The following is a 22956-nucleotide window of genomic DNA, read 5'->3' as shown; positions in this document are numbered from 1 at the left end:
TCTCAAAATAAATCCACTTTTCATTGCCAGTCACAATTTGATGCAAAAAAGACTTTCTTTCGTGCCGTTGAAGCAACACTTTACTGATGACTTTTCGGTTTTCCATTTGTCTTTTGTTCAGTTGATGTGGCACCCATTTTCCTTCCTTTAAAATCTTTCTCATTGCTTGTAAACAATCAGAAATTGTTTGCTAAGCAACATTTAATCTTTCTGCAATTTGTTTTTGAGTTTGACATGCATCTTCATCCAATAATGCTTGTAATTGTTGGTCTTCAAACTTTTTCCGTTGACCTGGACGTTCTTTGTCTTTCACATCGAAATCATCACTTTTAAAGCGTTTAAACCAGCGTTCACAAGTATCTTGAGATGGAGCATGTTCACCATAAGCTTCCCGAAGTATATGAAACTTTCAGCAGCACTTTTCTTCAAAATAAAGTAATGGATTAAAACTTCCCGCAAATGCTTTTTTTTGGCATGAAATTCGACACTTTTAAGTGTAAAAATATCTATGATGTTAACACCTTCAGCAAATTTGACATATGAAGGTTTGAAGCTTGTTGTCAATACAACAAAATAGCATACATATCAAATCGCATATATATCAACATATGTGTAACTCCATCTATTGAAAAAAAATCTGCATTATTAACTAGTACACCTAGTATTTCGCATGCATTAACTTATTTAATTTTCACAGCTACTATTTTATAAAAGTGCAAACAGCCTGAGATAAGGGCACTTGCTCCTGCTTCCACTGCTGGTAAATGGCTGAGGTGGGATCCTGAAACTAGAGTCTGGTCTGAGAACCCAGACTCTGTCTTATTATCCTGTTTAGTTCAGCCTTAAACATTTATTGCATGAATGAAGTTAACATGTTAGGTAACATGTAAAATGCCCATCCTGGTACCTTGCATGGGACAATTAAAAAAATGTTGAATGAATGGTTCTTGTTCCCTGACAGCCTTGAGGACCTAAGGGCCCTCAAAGGGAAGTGTTTTCTTCTGGATCCCTTGTTGCCAGAGCTGCTTGTGTTTCCTGCCCAAACAGATCTGCATGAACATCCACTGTACCAAGCAGGTCACCTCATCTTACAAGACAAGGTAGGGAAGGTGGGTGGAAAAGGAAAGAATGTGTAGAAGTGACCAGCTTGGAGTCTGTTCACCCAGCAGTTGTGCTTTGCCCTGCCAGGCTAGCTGTCTCCCAGCCATGCTGCTGGCCCCGCCCCCAGGGTCCCATGTCATTGATGCATGTGCTGCCCCGGGCAATAAGACCAGTCACTTGGCTGCTCTTCTGAAGAACCAAGGGTGAGTGCCATGGTCAGACAAAGGGAGGGAATGGGGTCGGATCCTTTAGCTGGTGAGAAATAAGGAACTCGTTTTCCCAATAGGTCTGAAGGCTGAAAGGAAGATTTTCCTTTAAATATTTCCCTCTGGACTTAGAGCAGTTCCTGGTATAGCCCCAAAATAAGCTTCCCAGGGGGTTGCAGGTGTGAGAAGTGAATTCCTTAGTCCTTTCAGGCTGTGTAAATGTTATCTTCTGCATGTCCCAACTTAATGTCCATTAGATGGTGTATAAACTCAGTTAACCTCAACTCTGGCCTTGTCTGTAGGAAGATCTTTGCCTTTGACCTGGATGCCAAGCGGCTGGCATCTATGGCTACTCTGCTGGCCCGGGCTGGAGTCTCGTGCTGCCAGCTAGCCGAAGAGGACTTCCTGGCAGTTTCACCCTCAGACCAGCGTTATCGTCAGGTCCAGTACATTTTGCTGGATCCTTCCTGTAGTGGCTCTGGTGAGATGGGGAGAATTCATAGCCTAGGGACCAACAGATCAAGAGCAGCCTTAGAGTGGAAGTGGTAGCAGTTCATTTAGGTCTTGGCTTTATTTAGTTCTGACTCGAATTGTCTTGTGACCCTCGGCAAATGTTCTCATAAAGTGGGGATTTCAGAATGAAACAAGGCAATTTAATTAAAACACTCTTTTCCCTAGGTATGTTGACTAGACAGCTGGAGGAGCCTGGGACAGGTTTACCTAGCAAGGAACGTTTGCGTGCCCTGGCAGGGTTCCAGCAGCGAGCTCTGTGCCATGCGCTCACTTTCCCCTCCCTGCAGCGCCTGGTCTACTCCACGTGTTCCCTTTGTCAAGAGGAGAATGAAGATGTGGTACAGGAGGCCCTACAGCAGAGCTCGGGAACCTTTAGGTAGTTGGCTTTCCACTAGGGTCTTGGGGAGGGGAGAGGGCTGCTCTCTTTTACCTAGAAGTCTGTGTGCTCTTCTCCACAGGTTAGCTCCTGTCCTACCCTCCTGGCCCCACCGAGGCCTTAACACTTTTCCAGGGGCAGAACACTGTCTCCGGGCCTCCCCTGAGACCACACTCACTGGTGGCTTCTTCATTGCTGTACTTGAACGGGTAGAGGTGCCAAGGTGAGCAGGGGGCCTGCTGGGAAGATGATAGAAGATTGGGACACATCTAACTTATACTTTTCTTCTAGCTCAGTCTCACAGGCCGAAGTATCAGCACCAGAACTTAGGTCCAGCCCTAGCCCAGCTCCGAAGAAAAAGAGGCGGCGGCGAAATGCAGCAGCTGCTCCTAGCATGCTACCTTGCACAAAGCAGGTGCTCAAAACTTTGACTTCTTGGGTGGAGGAAGGGATGACACTGGTTCTCCCTTCGGCTTAGCTTTGGGCCCCCAGCCCCAGGCATCAGTTTAGTTTTTTGAAAGGTTCTGTTCTTTTTGTTGCTATAGGAAGGAAATTGATAGCCCTGTTTCTCCAGCTGGGAAGACAGAGCGGATTGCCTCGTCCTTTTCGTACCTTCCCAGAGCCATGTTCTTGCTGTTGCGAGAAGTGCTACCCACAAAAATAAAAGGCAGGACATGGTCTACGATAGATCACAGTTTTTTTTTATTCTTAATGACATAAGCAAGGAGAAAAATCTCACATTCATACTAAAAATTCCAACTAGACTCACAGGAATTAAGTCTTTATTTGTAATGGAAAGTCCCAGCCTCCCGTTCCTGTCCAGTGCACGTACATGTACACATACACACACACACACTCACACTCAGGCTGTGCCAGGATACCCTCTTCAGGGGGTTCCTGGACCAACTGTCCTGCCTGTGGAACTGAGGTAAACTAGCTTAGAGTACTAAAACTAAGAGGGTCTACCTTACTTAAGGTATAGGTAGAAGCTTGATTTCTAGGCCCGTGCCCCACCACACCCCTCCAATTCTAGTAGGTATTTGAGACTTGAGGTTCAGGCTCCCTCCTCAGCTCCACAGACAGTTAAGTATTAACAGAGCTCTTCTAGGGGGTGGGGAGCAGTCAGTCCCCTGCCACAAAACTTTCAACCTCAGTCACAAAAGGGTGAGGGGGACTAGTTACATCTACATCACATTATTTATAAAAAAAAAAAGAATTACATTTTACATAATGTGTCCAGAAGGAGCTCTAGTCACCCCAGGAAAGCTGCCTGGGATAGCACTAGAGCCTCTTCTTCACACAGGCATAACTTAACTATACAGCTAATTCCTAATCAACAGCATTTATACTTAACCACCTCAATGAACCAAGCTTGAAGGAATTTAAAAGGCAATTTAGCTTAAATACAAAAATAAATTTTTATTTTGTTAAAAAATGTTTAAATATTTTTTCTTTTAATTTAGACACACGCATTCATACTTCTCCCAAAGAGGATGGGCATGGCAGCAAGGCTCTTAGGCCTGGGGTATGTGGCTTTGAAACAAAGAAAAGAAGGGTTGAGGGGAGAGGGGGGTGGCGACTAAGAATTTGAAAGTGTGGCTCATTAATTTAGGTTTTCTAACATATACTAGGGGTGTTCTAGCCTCCTGTGAGGTCAGGTAGGTAGGAGAGAGAAACAGCAGAGGGAAGAGACGAGGTCTTTGCTTCCCCTTGGCCCTATCCTCCTGGGCTGCCAGCCCTTAAAGTCAAAACACCATTTGAAAATTCAGGAGTTGGCACTTGTAGCCGTAAAGTGGTGCTACTTTCCACATTCAATTAGCTAAGTCCCAGAAACTTGAAACAGATAAGTCCGGCACTACCAACATGCCGCCACTCATACAATTCAATTCTTCCTCCAAACTCGATTCAAAGAGAAATAGACATGAGCATCAGACAAAGTAACACAGGACAAGGCTTTAAACATACAGTGCCAGAGAGGCAGACGTGCCCAATGAGGCCAGCAGGGATAGTGTGTGAGGAGGCAGCTGAAAGCAGCGGTGGGCATCCTGTCTGCTCCAAGAGCTTTCCTCCCTGGAGTGAGGGAATCACCCCTGGATCTGCCAGGCTAACAGTCTTGAGCCACCAAGCTTTTAGGGGCCGAACTGCCAGATAGGATTAGGGACAAAACACTGACTCAGACTTGGCAAGAGGAAGTGAAATAGCAGGAGCAGCATCCACTGGGGTCTTCAAGGCAAAGCTTGATTCAAGATCATTTAAAAAGCAATAGATCCTGCAAGGAACCAGTTGAGGGACAAAGCAAGAAATGGGGAAACAGTCCCCTAAAGGGACCAGAGAACCACTTTTTATAGCCAAGCCAAGCAAGGTAAAGCTTTAGGGATAATCCATTTCCCCCAATCCCACTAAATGCATACCAGAGAGAGAGGTGGGCAGGGCTCTACCTACTACCCTCCAGCAAAGATGGCTCGCTGGGGAAAAGGTGGGAAGGAAGGCTGCCTGACTAAGCTTATATACTAAACAAGTGAGGGAAGTAAGTGGACAGTATGTACAGATGTTTCTTTAGTTCTCTCCAGCCTCACCAGTGGAACTGTTCAAGTAAAGGTATCAGGCTTCTGCCCTGCCACATCCTCCCCCTCCACCAAGAGGCCTGAGGCTTCCGCTTCCTCAGAGAGGGAAATGGCCCCCAGGGCTGCTATTACCTCCCTGGTGGCTGAAGCCAGGTTTGCTTTATGGAACTAGATGGGTTAGAGGCTCTTCCTAGCAGGTACCAAGGTCCAGATTTGGGCAAGGGGTGGGTGGAATGGAGGCAAGGGACAAACACTATTTCTTGCGGGTGTGCTGCCTTCGGGCCTGCAGTCGCTGTCGAGCCCCTGGGGTCTTGGATCCTGCACCAATGGAAAATGAAGGGGCCGCCGATCCTGGAAAGATTCAACAAAATCTCATCAGGGCAGCTGCTACCTGAAAGCATTTCTTTGGTTGCCCCAATCTCTGGAAAGTTAGGCCAACAGGACTGTGGGTGCTTGAAGAGGGGGGGCTTCCAAAGCTGTATCAATTGCGCTGGGAGAGGGGCCTATTGAAAAGGCAAAACCCCGAATCACAGATAGTCTGGGAGAGGCCCAGAAGACAATTTTACCTGGCTTTCCAGGGATCCAGGAAATTCAGCCCCAAAAGGCTCCTCTGCTGTCTGCCGCCAACTCCAAACCTTGGTTGTGCTGGACTCTCAATCTGGCCACATCTTTCTCATGCTTTCAGCCTGACTTTCCGGTGAAGGCCTCAGAGAGCCAGGAAGCTACCAGCCCACCCCACCCTACTCCCTTTTCAGAGAAGAATAAGCAGGCCATGCTGGCAACAGAGAGACTTGCCAAGCTTACCGAAAGGTCCGACGCCAACAAAGCCTTGGGTGGGTGTTGAGGATGCCCCAAAGGAGAGGCTGCTTCCTGATGTGCCCACTCCAGGGGCAGGGGTGTTCTGACCAAAGGTGGGTGTGGAGGTGCCTAGAATGAAGAAAAAGCAGAGAACTGTAGAGACCAGGCCAATGAGCAGAGGGTATCAAAGCAGATGGTAATGAACCTTGCAGAGATCTCTCTGTATGGGCATTCCCCACAGGACATCTTAGCTCTGGTTCAGCCACCAAAAGGACTAGGTTACCTCCCTCCTATCAGGACTAATCATGGTATTCCTCTTCTCCCTGTTAAACAGGTTGGGTTTTACCAGCTATACCCTCCCCTCCAGAAACCAGAGCCTTCCACCAAACTCACCACCACTCCAATCCACCCTGTAGGTTGCCTAATCTGCCCATGAGGTCAGTCATCAGCAAACTCCCTTGCCCTCCCTCACTGAATCCTGATGCTCAGTAGTGACGTTGCTTTCTCTACAGCCCCTTTCAGGGAAGGCTGCATTCTCTCTCATGTACTTGTCTCAGCCCAATGTGGTATAAGTATCTTTCTTGATCCCTGAGGCCCAGACCTTGCTACCCCAATCTATTCCTCTATCCAACCTCCACCACCTACACCTATCACCACCAGGAACTGTTCTAGCTCCCCTATCTTAACTGCAACTACTGTACTCTTTTCCCAGCTGTTTCTAGTCCTGCATTTCCTTAATCTCATTAAGACCTCCAAGTTCACTGCCCCTCCTGCTATATTTGCTTGAGTTTAAACAGGTTGGGTTTTACCAGCTATCTACTTATTTTAGATCTATACCTCAATGACTGAAAGTTGCTAGGGAAAAACAGTGCTAACTGGTCTCACTTTAAATTCATAACCACAATTTTCCAGCCCTCAAACTGCACGGCAGTTAGTTGTATTACTTTCTCATTACCTTCCTTTCCACTCTCCAAAATGACTATTTAAGAGGCTCTCCTCTGTACACATTTCACTGTAATCCACTCCCCAAGATCTCTATTTAATGAAGAAAATAGAAACTATCAGGATCAAAACTTCTAATTCATCTTTCATATGGCAAGTAAAATCACTTCATTCTTCTGCTTGAAATTCTACAGTGATTTCCCTTAGTACTTAAAATCCAAACATTTAAACCCTGGCCATGGATGATCTTCAATTCTACCTACCTCTCAACCACTTTTCATACCATCTACACTTCTAAACTTCTAGCCACACCTTGCTTTTATCTGTGCATACCAGGCTTGTTTCTGCCTTTGGGCCTTTGTGCTCTCTCTGTGCCTGCAAAGCTCTCACACACACCTACCCACCTGCACTTGCAACCACTTTCTGTAACAAATAGTCTTGGCTTAAATTTATCTAGTCAGAAAGGCCTTCCTTGATTACCCAATTAGCTCCTCTACAGTCAGTAATTACGTATTTTATCAAGACATTGTTATCTGACATTTATGTATTTAAGCCTGTCTTTTCACAACCATAACATAAAGCTCCATAAGAGTGGAGACTATGCTGGCACTTAAAACAGTGCCTGGCACAGTGGACCAAATCAACTCCTAGTCTCACCTCCAAACACAGGCTTGCTCTCAGGCGTGCTGGCCACATTGAAGGCAAAGGGTGTGCTCTGGCTGGGTGCGCCCAATGTGTTCTGACTCAAGCCTCCCCCAAAGGGGGCTGTGTTGCCAGTGGTCCCACTCTGTCCTCCTCCAAAGTTGAACGCTCCAGAGGTAGAGCTTGTGCCTGGGGTAGCCACATTGATCCCAAAACCCCCGCTGCCAGCTGGGGCTGCTGAGCCCCCAAATGTGAAGGGCGATGGTGCTGTGCTGCCAAACACTGAACTACTGGTCCCGCTGCTGGTGGTCTGGGTTGTAGCTCCAAAGCCAGAAGTGGTGGCTGCACCAAAGGAGAAGGCAGCTGTGGTGCTGCCAAAGGCTGGCTGGGTGCTGGCAGGGGTGCCAAAGGCAGAGGCTGTGGGTTTCAAACCACCAAAAGCTGACTGCGCAGTGTTGCCAAAGGCTGGCTGGGTTGGGGTTGGTGCTGGAGTTGCAGTTGGGGCTGGGGCTGCAGAGTTTCCAAAAGTGAAAGAGTTGCCAAAGCTGGGGGCAAGCGTTGGCTTGGTAGCTCCCTGTTGCTGCCCATCAGTGGCCCCAAAAGGCTGGGGGTTGGCTCCCGGATATGATGGGAGAGGGGCCTTGGTGCTTGAGCCAAAGGGAATGTTGAATGTTGGGGTGGTAGAGCTACTGAATGTCAGGGTAGGCTGGCTGGTGGTGACCGGGGCTGAGGTTGTAAGGGTGCTGCCAAAACCACTAAAGCCAGCGGTGCTGTTGTTGGTGGCTGCCTGCACGGCACTGGGTAGGGACTGGCCAAAGGTGGTGGTGGTTGTCGTTGTCGTTGAAGTAGGAATGGCAGAAAGCTTGCCAAACTGAAATATGGAGCCTATGGCTGGGGTAAAGCTGGCACCAGCGGCAGGGGGATTCCCAAAGAGGAAAGGCTGGGAGGTGGAAGTGGTGGTGCTAGTCATGCTGTTCACGGTGCTGGTCACATTGCTCACACCAAAGCCAAAAGTAGGCTTCGAAGCTGAGTCGGCAGAGGTGCTGGCTGTGGTCGCAGAAGCCACTGTTGAGGTGGCACTGGCCTGGCCAGTGAAGAGAGGGGCGTTTGTGGTTGTGGCTGCAGTAGTTGTCTGATTGAAGGAGAAGGGAGTTGACAAGGACACAGATGTAGGTGGCCCCATGCTGCCAAAAACAGGTTTGAAAGTGATGGGTGAGGTGCTGGTAGTTGTGGGAAAGGCAGAGCTAAAAGATGCTGTGGTTGTGACCTTGGAAGGGCTACATGACAAGGGGCCCTCATTCTCGCTTTTAGGTGGGGCCTCAAAAATGGGCTTGAACATGGGAGATGCTGAAGACACAGCAGGAGCTGCAGAGGCAGAAGGGTTAGCAGGGGGAGTGCTCAGCATTCCAAACAGAAGACTTGGCTTGGGGCTGGGGGCTGGGGCAGACAGGGCCTGGGATGGGGCAGATGTCTCAGCCTGAGGTGACTTGGTGGTGTCAGTGACTGGTATGGAAGAAGTAGGGGACAGCGCCAAGAAAGATACTGTGGGTTTGGAGTCTGAGGAGGTGCCTGGAAGGGGCGCTGACTGTGAAGAGCCAAGAGGGCCCAGAAGGCTGGGTGTCTTCGGAGGCGAATGGGCCACAGGAGTTCCCACTCCAGCTGAATCATCTGGGGAGAAGAGTAGAGAAAGTGAATTCTGAATATCTCAAACACGATGATAGTCAATGCTTTTGTATCCTCCCTGTGCCCAGCACAGTGCTGGGGATTTAAGGGTCAGTCAACAAATATGACTAAATCTATACCACCGGCCCTTAAAGCATTCATTACCTAAAAATCAAGGAAGTGTTCGTTATTTCCACTCTTCATAGGTCTTAAGGAATATAGAAAGGGATAAAACTTGGCCTAATTGGGTTAAATGTGTGGAAACTTAGTCCAGTTAATAACCTAGATACACCTCACTCATCTAACAAAGATTTACTATACTTGACTACCATAATGCTAAGTGCAGAGCATATAACAATGAATGAGATAGTCTCTGCCCCTGAGCCCTGGGACAGGCTGAGAGCTAACATATACAACTGCATGTTAAGTGAAATAACAGGAGTGTGTATATATGAAGTGCTATGAAAGCAGAGGGCTGGAACAATCAACAGACCCTTGGAAACCTAGAGGGAAAAATAATTCATATTATCTTGTGCCTTTGGTCTAATAAGCATGTGACAAGACATCTCAACCATGTAATCACATTTACAATTCAGCGCTACCTCATGAGGTAAGCATTATTCTCATTTTACAGATGACGGCAAGGCTCAGAGCAGCTAAGGAAGTAGGTTTCAAATCAAGAGCCATTTGACTAACAAAACTAAGCTTCTCCTAGCTTAAGTGTTACAGCTCCCCTTCCCTAAAACTTCCTGATTACAGAATCCTGAAGCTCTTAAGCTTGTACCAGCTCAGGTCTGGTCAACCAGAGTAAGTTCAATCCTTATAATTTCCATTGACTGACAGGCATAATGCTTTTACTTCAACCTCAACAAAGATTGATGCCATATGCTCTAAGGCAGTGGTTCTCAACCTGTGGGTCATGACCCCTTTGGGGGTTGAATGACCCTTTCACAGGGGTCGCCTAAGACCATCGGAAAACACATATATAATTACATATTGTTTTTGTGATTAATCACTATGCTTTAATTATGTTCAATTTGTAACAATGAAATTGGGGGTCACCACAACATGAGGAACTGTATGAAAGGGTCTCGGCATTAGGAAGGTTGAGAACCACTGCTCTAAGGGAAGCTCTCTCACTCACCTGGGAAGGATGTTAGGCCTGGGGAATCCTGCATCTTCTTCAAGCTCTCCAACAGTGGATTAGTGCTTGGGGCTGGGAGAGAGGTTGGAGAGGGAGCAGTCCCAGCAGTAGGCAGGGTAAAAGTAAAAGGCTGAGTGGTAGGTGGGTTCTCAGTGACTGAGCTCGAGGCAGCATCTAAGGAAGAACAAGAAGATTCAGTTGTCCTCCCTGGTTTGGGAATTCTTTCCAGTGGCATATCGCAGGGCATGGGAATGCTCAGTGTCTCAGAATAACTCATTTAGAAATGCTTCTCCTCAACCTCAGCGCTCACTTTCTCCAGATTTACTGAGGACCCACATGGATTTCTCAGATGAGATAGACCAAACCCCCAAATCCTCCCTAGAGTGTGAAACATCTTTATTCCTTACCAGTCTTATCTTCCAAGACCTTGTTGAACCATTGTAATGAAGCTTTCTTTTCCAAGTCTAGGTCCTCAGCAGTAATTGAATAACCAAGCTGGGGAGGTGGAGGCTACCCAACAGAAAAAGGAGAAGTCAAGTCAATCATAAGAAACTGGGAGAAACCTGTATTTAGCCTTCCTAAGACTTAGAGGAGCTAAGAAGGTGGGCAGGGGTAAATGGACAAGACCATACCAAGGTCAGCTGGTCCCCTCGCCTGGAGGGCAGCAGCTGAATCTTCCGTTTACGCTGCCCAGAGCTGCCAGGTGTAGGTGGGGAATTCCTCAAGTTCTGTTTCTTCCATGCGGTTGTATCTACAACTAAAGAAAGAAATACAGTCTTGTTTTCTTCCAGAAATAGATAGGTGGCCGAAGCCGGTTTGGCTCAGTGGATACAGCGTCGGCTTGTGGACTGGAGGGTCCCGGGTTCGATTCCGGTCAAGGGCATGTGCCTGGGTTGCGGGCACATCCCCAGTGGGAGATGTGCAGGAGGCAGCTGATCGATGTTTCTCATCGATGTTTCTAACTCTCTATCTCTCTCCCTTCCTCTCTGTAAAAAATCAATAAAATATATTAAAAAAAAAAAAAGAAATAGATAGGTGTATTTATACCCCCTGATTTGTAACACTAATAACACTAAGTTTTCACTGGGTATCTCTGAAAACTTCATCTTCCAAAGTCTGGGCTCATGGATAGTGTTTACAAGATTATTCCTAATAGTCAAGAGGCTGTACAGAAAGACTTACTCCAGATGCATGCATACAACTGCTGGGCAATAATTCCTGGATTGCTCACAGATACCTCAACCTAAGCTTATCCCCATCCCACAGTTACCCTGGGTTATACTGCATTTGCTTATCACCTCCCTTACCAGACTACAAACCTCTGAAGTACAGAACTTCTGTCTCTGTATATACCAGGCCCTCTACACAGCAATGCTGAAAGTATGATTTGAATAGGTACTAGTCTATACATTCTCCATAAACACTTCTATCACCAGGAGCCACTCTTGCCTATTTATTAACTTACCCCTTTCTCCCTGGGACTCCTTGTCAGTTACTAATGGAGTTGAAGGACTAGAATGATGGGAAAGTTCCTCTTCTCTGTAGGAGAAAAACACAGAATTAAGTTTAGAAAGACTTCCTGACAATAAATACTGAATAACATATCCTCCCAACTCCCAACTGGCCAAAGTCTAGAACAACCATGATCTGAGATCTTAGTATGCCAGGACAAAAAAAAAAAAAAAGTCAAAAGAAAATTCCCTCAGAAATGAAGGGAGGTAGTTCATGGAAATCATGGAGAAACCACTGTCTTAAAACAAGCACAAATCAATTATCTTCAAAACCTTCCTTACAACCTCCCACGTTACTGAGTGTTCTAGGCATAGATATAATCCCTAAGAGAGTGGCATTCTAGTCGACTGTAGGTAGGCCTGGAGGGTCAGCTGCAGTCCAGAACATGAAGATTACTGCCCGCTGACATTCACTCTGCTCACTCTATTCTACTTTTACACCCGGTCACTCGTACAGCAGAAGAGAACCAGAGGCCCCTACACTCAGTGCATAAAGAACTGTAAAAATAAGAGCAATTCTTCTGGGTACTTCTCTGTCCTTCTAGATGTTAATTTATTTGATTCTCTAAATCAGAAAGCCTAAGAGTCAAGTAAATTTCCCTAATTTCCTGACCAATAATCCACACAGCAAATAAGTGATTACCTTATTTTCTTTGCTGGCCTCTCTGGCGTCTGGGAGCGGGATGAGGCTGGGCTGGAAAAGGGTGATGAACTTGGACCACTTCTCTTCCATAGCTAAAAGTCAAATAAAAGTAACATTACTGACATTAGGTGATACTTCAGCATTCAACCTTTAATATAATTTTGTGGTTCTATTCATACTGCATATAAAGTCCCCTTTGTAAGTGACTAAAAAATATTTCTTTGTGAAGGAAGGCTCCTGAAAAGAAAGTCAGTTGCCAATATTAACTATGGGATAAAAAAGTCTGAAAAGTAATGGAATGCTATTAAGTGTAGAAAGAATCAATGTACTTTTTGCATATATTAAAAAGGAACATTAATTCAATAATGACTTAGAGCTATGATGCATAAATTTACTCTATATTGTCTATAGAAATGATCAGAGTAAATTAAACTGTTCTAGTGAAGACAAGTCCATAAACTAACTTAGTTTTCCTTCATTAAATTTTCAGCTTTACTTTATTAACTTTTTAAAAATATGCTGTCATGACATTTATGACTTTTACAACATCTATGGTACTTATCATTATATGATAACTATCTATACATCTGTCTCTTCTGCCAGGCAGAGTCCCTTGGCAGCAAAGATAGTCTGTTTATTTGTGTGTGTTTTTTATCCTCACCAGAGGATATTTTTCCATTGATTTTTAGAGAGAGTGGAAGAGAGAGGGAGAGACAGAGGGAAATATTGATGTGCAAGAAAAACATCGATTGGTTGCCTCCTGCATGCGCCCAACCAGGGCCTGGCCTGGGGAGGAACCTGCAACCAAGGTAAGTGCCCTTGACGAATTAAACCCAGGACCCTTTGGTCTGCAGGCCGACGCTCTATCCAGTGAGCCAAACTGGCTCGGGCAAAGATGGTCTGTTTTCATCTCCACCTCCTTCAAAGGGGGCTAGCAGCAAAGTAACTGACAAAGAGCAAGCACCCTGCAAATAAGTCTTTAGCCTAACACAAAGGTACTAAACTATCACATTTTCCTACTGGGAAGCTTCTAGTGATTTCTTACTCTGTAACAGTTACATGATATAAGCACAAAAAGGGAGAAAACAGTGCTTAAAAGTTCAAAAGAAGAAAGGAAAGATTTAAAAATCAAAGACAGGTGATAAAACAGAAGAAGAGTTCCATAGACTAATATTATCAGAAAACCCAAGGCTCAGAATTAGATTGAGAAAAATGCTGAAATAAATAATATTTTTTAAAAATGTTATTCTCAGTTATAGAACAAGAAAGGATGGTCATTTGGGATAAATAAATCAATCTTGGGCCTCACACCTTGCATTTTTAATAAAGTGCCCCAGGGTAAAACATATCTCTACTTCATAAACTGTACATACACACAATCCTGATGCAATAGCAATTTACATGTAAAAAGTGTATCAAACAAAAGAACTGTAAAAACATTGACAAGTTGTTAAATGACATGGGGTAGAAAACAGACTTTTTATGCCAGAAACGAAAGAAAATTGACAGAATGTTACATAAAAATTAAGAACCTCTCCACATAAAAATATTGCCATGTGGAAGGAAACTTTACTATATGTATACCTTCTGCACCATTTGTATTTTCAATGACACTAATGTTTCCATAATCTAGAAATAAAATCTATATAGGCAGGAAACAAACAAATGTATAAACAAACTAAGGCAAGTATTTTCAATTAAAGTGATGAGTTGATATCCTCAACATGTCAAAATTAATAATTTGCAACTTCATATAAATATAATGAACATATAAAATAGTAAGTGGCCTAAAGATATAACAAAGCAAGTCACAAAAAGAGATAGTCAATCTATGTATGACGGCAGTCAATTTAGTTCTGCTTTACAACTCAATTTTCATTTACCAATTTCCTACTTTTTTAGATTTTACAAATAATGGAAAGATAAGCAAGACCATTTCCATCAAGAAATTTATGATTTGGAAAAGAGTGCATAAAATGACTATAATAGTCTCTAAGAAGGTGACATTTGAGATGGTCTGCAGTTCGATAAAACATACTTATCATTCCAGATGGAGAACAGAACAAGAAAAGGGAAGAAAGCACGAAAATAATAAGTGCTCTTAGAAGATAATGAATGTTCTAGCTTGGCTTAAATATAGGGTATAAATAAAGAAATAAGAAAAGACAGTCACAAAAGCAAGCTAGGGATATGAAGTTTTGAATGCCCACTTTGAAAAATGACAAGTCTTGTAAGACACACGAAGTATCAATGCCATGCACAAAGAGGTAGGAGGACAGTTCACTTTCTATAATTGGTACAGCCTAACATTTGTAATAATCTTATAGAATAAAAGGCTAATATGCAAATTGACCAAATGGTGGAACAACCGGTTGCTATGATGTGTACTGACCACCAGGGGGCAGATGCTCAATGCAGGAGCTGCCCCCTGGTGGTCAGTGTGCTTCCACAGGGGGAGCGCAGCTCAGCCAGAAGCCAGGCTCATGGCTAGTGAAGGCAGCAGCAGTGGCGGGAGCCTCTTCTGCCTACGCAGCAGCGCTAAGGACACCTCGGGGGATGTCCGACTGCCAGCTTAGCCAGACTGTGAGAGGGCGCAGGCCAGGATGAGGGACCCGCCCTCCAGTGCACTAATGTTGTGCACCGGGCCTCTAGTTTTATAATACAAAGCTACAACTTCTAGTTTGGGAAGCTGTAGATTTAGGTATTTACTAGTGCTCCTCTGGAAAAATACATTAAGTCAAATGTATACACTATCACACCAAATCTATATTGATTACTGGGGATATTTACTATTTCATATTTTTATTGATTTCAGAGAGGAAGGGAGAGGGAGAGAAAAACATTGGTGATGAGAGAGAATCATTGATTGGCTGCCTCCTACATGCCCCACACTGGGGATCGAACGCACAACCTGGGCATGTGCCCTGACCTGGAATTGAACTGTGGCCTCCTGGTCATTGAGCCACGCCAGCCAGGCCACATTTCTTTCAAAGAGAAGCTTCAACATAAAGAACTTTCATATTACTTTATCCCCTTCCTAAGATCTACTTCTGAGAGCTTACCATATATTCCAATATCACAAAACAACAGGTAACTACTTACAACAGAACACCTACTAAGAGCTATTAGTGTCAGTGAGTGTGGATTCACCAGGAGTAAGCGTGCTTTAAAACACAATCTGACCATGTTTTAAGCAATGGCTATGTTGTTTTAGACCAACGGCTCTCAACCTGTGGGTTGTGACCCCTTTGGCGGTCGAACGACCCTTTCACAGGGGTCGCCTAAGACCATCCTGCATATCAGATATTTACATTACGATTTATAACAGTAGCAACATTACAGTTATGAAGTAGCAACGAAAATAATTTTATGATTAGGTCACAACATGAAGAACTGTTTTTAAAGGACCAGAAGGTTGAGAACCACTGTTTTAGACCAAATCGCTTATTGAGGAGGACAAGCAGAAAATGCTGAAGAAAATGTGAAATACATCTGTATGAAGAAGGTATGGTAGTATGAAGAGCTCCCAAGGCGGTGAGACATTGTAGGGACAAGACAGAGGAGCCAAGAGGTGAGACCCACACTTAGGCCTACATTTTCCCTCCTGGTGACTGCCAATTTCAAAAGTAAAAGCTGCCGCTGAGAGGCTGAGAAAAGCTTCTGGCAGCCCCTCAGGCCTGGAAAGACAAAAACTGGAATTCAGGGCTTTCCAACATAGAGGGGCCCTAAACACCTCAGGCTTTGGTTGGTATCCCAAAGGCTACATACTTGGATATAGGGCAAATAGGAAAAAACAAGCCCTCATAAGAACTGACAACCAATTCAGAATCATGTTAATTCCAACTGGAGAGAGGTAATTGGCCTCTATTCTAGCCGCTTGCTAGAGGCAAAAATAAAACCTCTCTGGAAGAGACCATCATTCAGAGCTTCAAGTCACCGTTACCTCCCAGGAGTGGCGAGTGGAATGGGGGGAGGGAGGTCCTAATGTAAGGTGACAGGAGAAGATTTGACTTTGGGTGGTGGGCACACAGTACACTATACAGATCTTGTAACATAGAAACCCACACATGAAGCTTATATGTTCATGTTGACCAATGTCACCCCAATCAACTTAAAAAACAAACAAACAAAAAAACATATAAAAGCATATTAGATAAGAGAAAAGGCTGAAAAACAACAACAACCCAGTGATCTAAGAATCTATATTCAAAATTCAGAAAGAAACCCTAGCTGATCAAACACAAAGAAAGAAGGAAATAATACCTATAAGAGCATAAGTTAATGAAACAGAAAAACAGGTAATAGAGTGGTTCCTAAAATTGGTTCTTTATCTATATAACCTTGGAGAAGAAATTTCCTTAATCCAATAAAGAATATCTATAGAAAATCTGTATCAAACGTCATACATAACATGAAACATGGAAAGTGCATACTCTGAAATCAGGAAAAACAAGAACAGGATATTTGCTCTCACTTCTGTTCAATATTATACTAGAGGTATTAACCAAGTGCAGTAAGGCATAAACAAACAGTGTAAGGCTTGGGGTAAAAAAAAAGGGGGGGGGGGGAGGGGGGACTGTCATCATGTCATCATTATAGAGAACACGACTTACATATAAAATCCTGAAGACTATATAAATAAATATTCAGAATTAAGCAAATTTTCTGAATTAAAAACAAGTTCTATTCTGACCGGTTGCCTCAGTTGGTTGGAGCATTGTCCCATACTCCAAAAGTAGGTTCAATTCCCAGTCAGGGTACATACCTGGATTGTGGGTTCGAACCCCAGTAGGGGCACATACGGGAGGCAGCCAATTAATGTTTCTTTCTCTCTTTTTCTTTTCGTTCCTCTCTCTAAAAACATTAATAAAACATATCCTTGGATGAGGATTAAAAAAACAAAAAACCCCAGTTGTTTTCTATACTAGTACATCAGCAACAATTAAATTTTTAACATACTCTTTATAATAGCATCAAAAACATATACCTAGAAATAAATTTAATAAAGATGCATAAAACCACTACACTGAGAAGTTAAAGATGATGTAAATAAATGAAGGATACACCAAGTTCATGGATTAAAAGATTCAATAATGTAAAAATGTCAATTCCCTCCAAAATAACTCATAGATTAAAGGCAATGCCAATCAATATCTCAGCAAGTATTTTATTTTTTGGTGGAAATTGACAAGTTGATTTTAAAATTATACAGAAATGCAAAAGGCCAAGATCCAAAATAATTCTGATGAGGCATAAGAGATATGAGAAAGTTGGATGACTTATTCTACTAGATATCAAAACTTAGACTGAGTAGTACAGACTGGGAAAAATACAGGCACAGAGTAGAAAAATAGACTAATGGAACAGAACGGAATCTAGAAATGGATCCACATATATATGGACACAAATTACGACAAAGGTGATATTGCAGAGTAATTGGGAAAGGATGGTTCTTCCAATAAATTTTGCAAGTCAAATGGATATTTATATGGAAAAACACTAACTTTGATGCCTAGCTCACACTATACACAAAAATCAATTTCAGATGGATCATAGATAAAAATTTGAAATGAAAAACAACAAAGCTCCTAGAAGGTAGCATAAGAGAATATCATCACGACTTTAGGTAGGCAAAAATACCTAAACAGTACATAAAATAAATATACAAATCATAAATGAGAAGACTATAAGAAAGTGAATGATGAGTCAGAATAGGACACTCATTTGTTGAAACAAATATAATTCACAGAGAGCTTGTATCTAGAATATATAAAGAACTTGTTATATAAATAAGAAAAACAACCTAATGGAAAAGAGCCAAGAAACTAGAATAGGCACTTCATGAAAAAGGATATACAAATGGCCAGTGAACAGTTCATACATTTATCTCATTAGTAACCAGGGAAACAAAATTACCACAATGAAAAACGACTTCACACCCACCAGAATGAGTAACTAAAGAGCAACACCAAATGGTAGTGAGGATGCGTAACTATAGGAACAAAATCCCACACTGCACTGGTAGAAGTATCAACTGGGCCCTAGCCGGTTTGGCTCAGTGGATAGAGTGTCGGCCTGCAGACTGAAGGGTCCCGAGATCGATTCTGGTCAAGGGCACATCCCCAGGTTGCAGGTTCAAACCCCAGTAGGGAGCGTGCAAGAGGCAGCCAATCAATGATTCTCTCTCATCACTGATGTTTCCATCTCTCTCCCTCTCCCTTCCTCTCTGAAATCAATAAAAATATACATATATAAAAAAAGAAGTATCAACTGAAATATCACTTTAAAAAACTGTTCAACCTCTATTAAAACTGAACATACACATACTTTATATGTGTGTACCAAAAGACTTACACAATAATGTCCACAGCAGCATTATTATAGCTCCAAACTGAAAACCCAAATGTCCAATGGAATGACTAAATTAATTGTGGTATCTTCTTATAATGGAACCGTACACAGCAATGAAAACGAAAGACCTACTGCTACATGTAACAGAGATGAATCTCACAAGTAAAATATAAACACACAAAAAGCATATTCTCTGTTTCCTTTATATAAAGTTCAAAAACAGAAAAAAAAATAGTACTAATATTCAGGAAGAAAGGAGGAAAGGAGAAGTGATTGGGAGTAGGTATGAGAGGGGCTTCTGGGTATAGAAAATGATTTATTACTTGACATGGATGGTGGCTACATGGAGCTGTACATATTTCTTTTTCTGCACGTTATCTATAATAATAAAAGCATAACACACTAATTAGAGCGGCCATCCTTCCGGACGAAGCCAGGGCTATGAGGGAAGCCCAGGTCCCAGGTGCCAGAGGGAAGCAGGTGCCGGCAGCTGGGGGAAGGAAGGCCTACCTTGCACGAATTTCATGCATCGGGCCTCAAAGTATTCTAACAAAAAAAAAAGCCATTAAAAAAGTGAGAGTTTACATAATATATAATTTTAAAAGATGCAAAGAAGCATATATGCTATGATCCCACTTGTGTAAAACAGTCCCAAAATTCTGTGTATTATCTGTGTTTACACACACAGTAGGAATGTTAATAATAGGCATGGAGATGAGATGAAGACTGGAAGAGCCAGGATCAGGGAATTTTACTTTTTACTTAACGGTTATCTATACCTAAAACATTTTTTGAAATCAGGAAAGGTAATACTTGTAGAACATGTTACAAATTCCAATAAATAGAGTGTACAGTTAAAAGGAAGTTTCCCTCTTATCTCAATAAGTTACTACCTGTTTCTAAAATATCCTGTCAGAATTGTTCTGTGCATATTAAAAGTTTAAAGAAACAGCAGCACAAATGATAAGAGTTCTGCACCTTGCTTTTTTGTTGTTGTTAATCCTCACCTGAGGATATTTTTTCCATTGATTTTTAGAGAGAGTGGAAGGGAAGGGAAGAGACACACAGAGAGAAACATCGATGTGAGAGCGACACATTAGTTGCCTCCTGTATGTGCCCCAGGACCCGGGCCCAGGATCGAGCTTGCAACCAAGGTACATGCCCTTGACTGAAAAAGAACCTACAACCCTTCAGTCCACCGGCCAATGCTCTAACCATTGAGCAAACTGGCCAGAGCTGCACCTTGCTTTTTTTTCTTCATCAACATATTTTTATTGGTTTCAGAGAGGAAGGGAGAGGGAGAGATAGAAACATCAATGATGAGAGAGAATCATTGATCGGCTGTCTCCTGCATGCCCCCAATTGGGGATCGAGCCCACAACCTGGGCATGTGCCCCTGACCGGAATTGAAGCCTGGACTCTTCAGTCCGCAGGCCAACGCTCCATCCACTGAGCCAAACCAGCCAGAACAACACCTTGCTTTTTTAAAATATATTTTTGAGATCATTCACATCAGTCTCTATTAAACTGCCTTATTTTTAATAGTTGCATAGTATTTAAAAGCATGGAAAAACTGCACATTACAATCAGCCCCTTGAAAAGGTATATACACATTGTTTCTAAGCTTCTGATATTAAGACAATGCTAAAATCAACATCTTTGTATATGTCTTTGAGTAGGATTAATTCCTCAAAGTAAACCCGCTGGATCTAGGGGCATGTGCATCTTTAATAATGATAATTAGTACCACACTGCCCTCTAGAGAACTGTACCAATTGACACTCCCACCAGCAATGTGTGAGAAGCCTATTTTCATACTTTTACAGTTTCTATTTCATATTTAAATCTTTAGTTCATTTGGAATATGTTTCTCTAACATATGAAAAGCCGCACAAACTTACTCATAAGAGACATAAATTAAATACTATTCCTCACCTATCAAAAAGAAAAACAGAAATTGCTAAAAGATACCAAACAAATGAACCTTACTACAGTTGAAACTTGAATAACAGCCTTACTACAATTTGAACTGTGCAAATACACTTACATGTTTTTTTTCTTCAATAAATGTAGATAGATACCGTCGGCCCTCTGAATCTGCAGGTTTGCATCTGCAGATTCAAACAACCATTGATTGAAGCTAGTATATGTTCTGTGGATGTAGAGGGCTGACTGAAGTTATACGTGGATTTTCTATTGTGGGGTCTGCATCAATAACCCCCACATTGTACAAGGGTATATCAAGTTGGTGGTGTAACTAAGTGAGAACAATTAGTTCACATTACTTCAAAACACGTTACTTTGATTGCATATTGCCAGTATCCATTGAGGAATATATACTAATGACAAATGAACCACAAATAATTCTTAAGCTGATTACATAATTCTTACTGTTAATAAGAACATTGATACTGTTATTTTGAAATCATAAGTTCTAGGATCAATCAAATAAGTAATTATGAACCGACATTTTTGGTGTGAAAATACAAAACCAAAAAAATTCTGTAATCTTAAATCTGAATTTGAAATGTTAAAACCAAGACTACTTGAAAAATAGCCAATTTCAACTTCAATCTGGGTTGGAAATGTATAAGATTCATTTGTTTTTGGCCAAAAAACAATGAAGCAATCAAAGACTTCTGGGGTCAAAATGAAAGAAGACAAGAGCCAATTTGAAAGCTCCCACTGGTCAAAATTGGAAAATTTTGTGCACCAAAAGGAATAAAACACATTGAGGATTATAAAATGCTTATAAAATTTCAGAAGTTCATAAAGATAATCAACAACAGCAAAATCATCATTAGTCACCTTTAGAGTTAGCTATGGCATCAATGTCTTCTTATTATCCTGTCATTCCTATAGTTAGGGCATGTTCTTCTACATAGAATTTCAGTTAATAAATATAGAGGGAAAGATAAAAGTTAGAATATCACCATTTTGCAACCTAATAAAACAATAGACCTAGGCAAAGATAATCTACACTAATAAAAGAGAAACATGCAAATTGGTGTCACTCCACTACACTCACCAGCCAATCAGAGCAACTATGCAAATTAACCAAACAAAGATGGCGGTTAATTTGCATATGCAGGCGCCGAGCGAAGACTGAAGGCTCCGGCTGGAGTGAAGACTGAAGACTGAAAAGACCTGGGTCCTGGGTGCCGGAGGAAAACCGGTGCCAGCAGCCAGGGGAAGGAAGGCCTATTGCATGAATCTTCGCGCAACGGGCTTCTAGTGTCATTATAATGGCTGCTAAAATGTTCAGATGAAAAGTTCATACAAAATTTAAAATGACAGTATCAGACTAACAACAGTGATCAATATTAACACCACAAAAGGGAGGCAACCAAACTTCAGGTGCTCCTGACGTGATGCAATAGGAAATCACAGCATCACTGATGCAATATTCTGCCAAAATAATTGAACTTGAATCTAATCAGCAATTGGGATCCAACTACTCATTTACAAGGAAAACAGGGGATACAGCACATGTTAAAATGACACAGTGACAATGCAAACTAAATCCAGAATATAGGAAATACTATAAGACAAAATGAACCAGTTTTTTCAAAAGCATGAAAAAAAGTAGTAGCATTATATGAACCAAATGTAATGAATTGAATTTTGGTCCCTGATACAAAGTAATAAAGACAGTTTGGGGTAATAAGGGCAATTTGAACATGGAGTGATATTAACTAATTCTATATAATAAAAGCCTAATATGCTAAGTGTCTGACTGTTTGACCAGTTGCTATGATGCGCACTGATTACTAGGGGGAAGACACTCCGATCAATAGGTTAGCTTGCTGCTGGGGTCTGGCCGATAGGGATTGGGCAGGACGGGCTGGGCACGCCCTGGAGCCCTCCCACAGTCCCTCCCCGGCCCCGATAGTGCACCGGTGGGGTCCCTCGACCTGGCCTTCACTCTCTCGCAATCCAGGACCCCTTGGGGGATGTTGGAGAGCCGGTTTTGGCCCCATACTTGCAGGCTAGGCTGAGGGACCCCACTGGTGCATGAATCCATGCACCGGGCCTCTAGTCTAGCCTATCTAATAAAAGACAAAAGGGTAATTAACCGTACCTCCGCTACGCTTCCCATTGGCTAATCAGGGCGATATGCAAATTAACTGCCAACAAAGATGGCGGCCGACAGCCACACAGCTGAAGCAAGCAGGAGGCTTGCTTGCTCCAGTGATGGAGGAAGCCAAGGTTCCCCGCGTGCCGCGGCCCGGCTCTGAGCTCCGGAAGCAACAATGTTTCAATTATAGAAGCTAAACAAACCCCAGATACCTGCTTTCAGCCAGCCGCAGCCTCAGAGCTGGAAGCACCAGTGACGGCAACAATGTTTCAATTATAGAAGGTAAATAAATCCCAGAATAAAAAAAATAAAAAAAGGAGAGGCTGGGAGCTTCAGTCGCCCGCCAGCCTTAAAACAGCCCTCAGCCCCTCATCCAGGTTGGCCAGGCACCCCAGTGGGGACCCCCACCCTGAAGGGGGTGTGAC

General features: G+C 42.8%; 2 protein-coding genes across 3 annotated transcripts in view; one reads left to right on the top strand and one right to left on the bottom strand.

Annotated features, from left to right (window-relative positions):
* The window catches only part of NSUN5 (NOP2/Sun domain family, member 5), a 9445-nt gene extending 6562 nt beyond the window's left edge, over positions 1-2883 (top strand). Inside the window, exons 5-11 of the mRNA XM_014548498.1 lie at positions 962-1100; positions 1189-1304; positions 1610-1788; positions 1986-2196; positions 2279-2419; positions 2488-2611; positions 2742-2883. Of these exons, the coding sequence (XP_014403984.1) occupies positions 962-1100; positions 1189-1304; positions 1610-1788; positions 1986-2196; positions 2279-2419; positions 2488-2611; positions 2742-2753 (922 nt within the window). The 3' untranslated portion in view covers positions 2754-2883. The remainder of the gene's footprint in view (positions 1-961; positions 1101-1188; positions 1305-1609; positions 1789-1985; positions 2197-2278; positions 2420-2487; positions 2612-2741) is intronic.
* Positions 2877-22956, bottom strand: part of LOC102242909 (nuclear envelope pore membrane protein POM 121C) — a 26720-nt gene continuing 6640 nt past the window's right edge. Inside the window, exons 5-12 of one of the 2 annotated variants that reach the window (XM_005877194.2) lie at positions 12103-12194; positions 11414-11487; positions 10581-10705; positions 10356-10458; positions 9949-10122; positions 7158-8810; positions 5565-5687; positions 2877-5111 (exon numbers count right to left, since the gene is read on the bottom strand). In XM_005877194.2, coding sequence (XP_005877256.2) covers positions 5014-5111; positions 5565-5687; positions 7158-8810; positions 9949-10122; positions 10356-10458; positions 10581-10705; positions 11414-11487; positions 12103-12194 — 2442 coding nt within the window. In that variant the 3' untranslated portion in view covers positions 2877-5013. Of the gene's footprint in view, positions 5264-5564; positions 5688-7157; positions 8811-9948; positions 10123-10355; positions 10459-10580; positions 10706-11413; positions 11488-12102; positions 12195-22956 lie in introns of both variants that reach the window. The other variant, XM_014548514.1, reaches the window with a different exon arrangement.

The sequence above is a fragment of the Myotis brandtii genome, unplaced genomic scaffold (genome assembly GCF_000412655.1).
Source record: "Myotis brandtii unplaced genomic scaffold, ASM41265v1 scaffold510, whole genome shotgun sequence".
NCBI classification, from domain to species: domain Eukaryota; kingdom Metazoa; phylum Chordata; class Mammalia; order Chiroptera; family Vespertilionidae; genus Myotis; species Myotis brandtii.
This window is presented reverse-complemented; position numbering and strand designations above follow the sequence as displayed.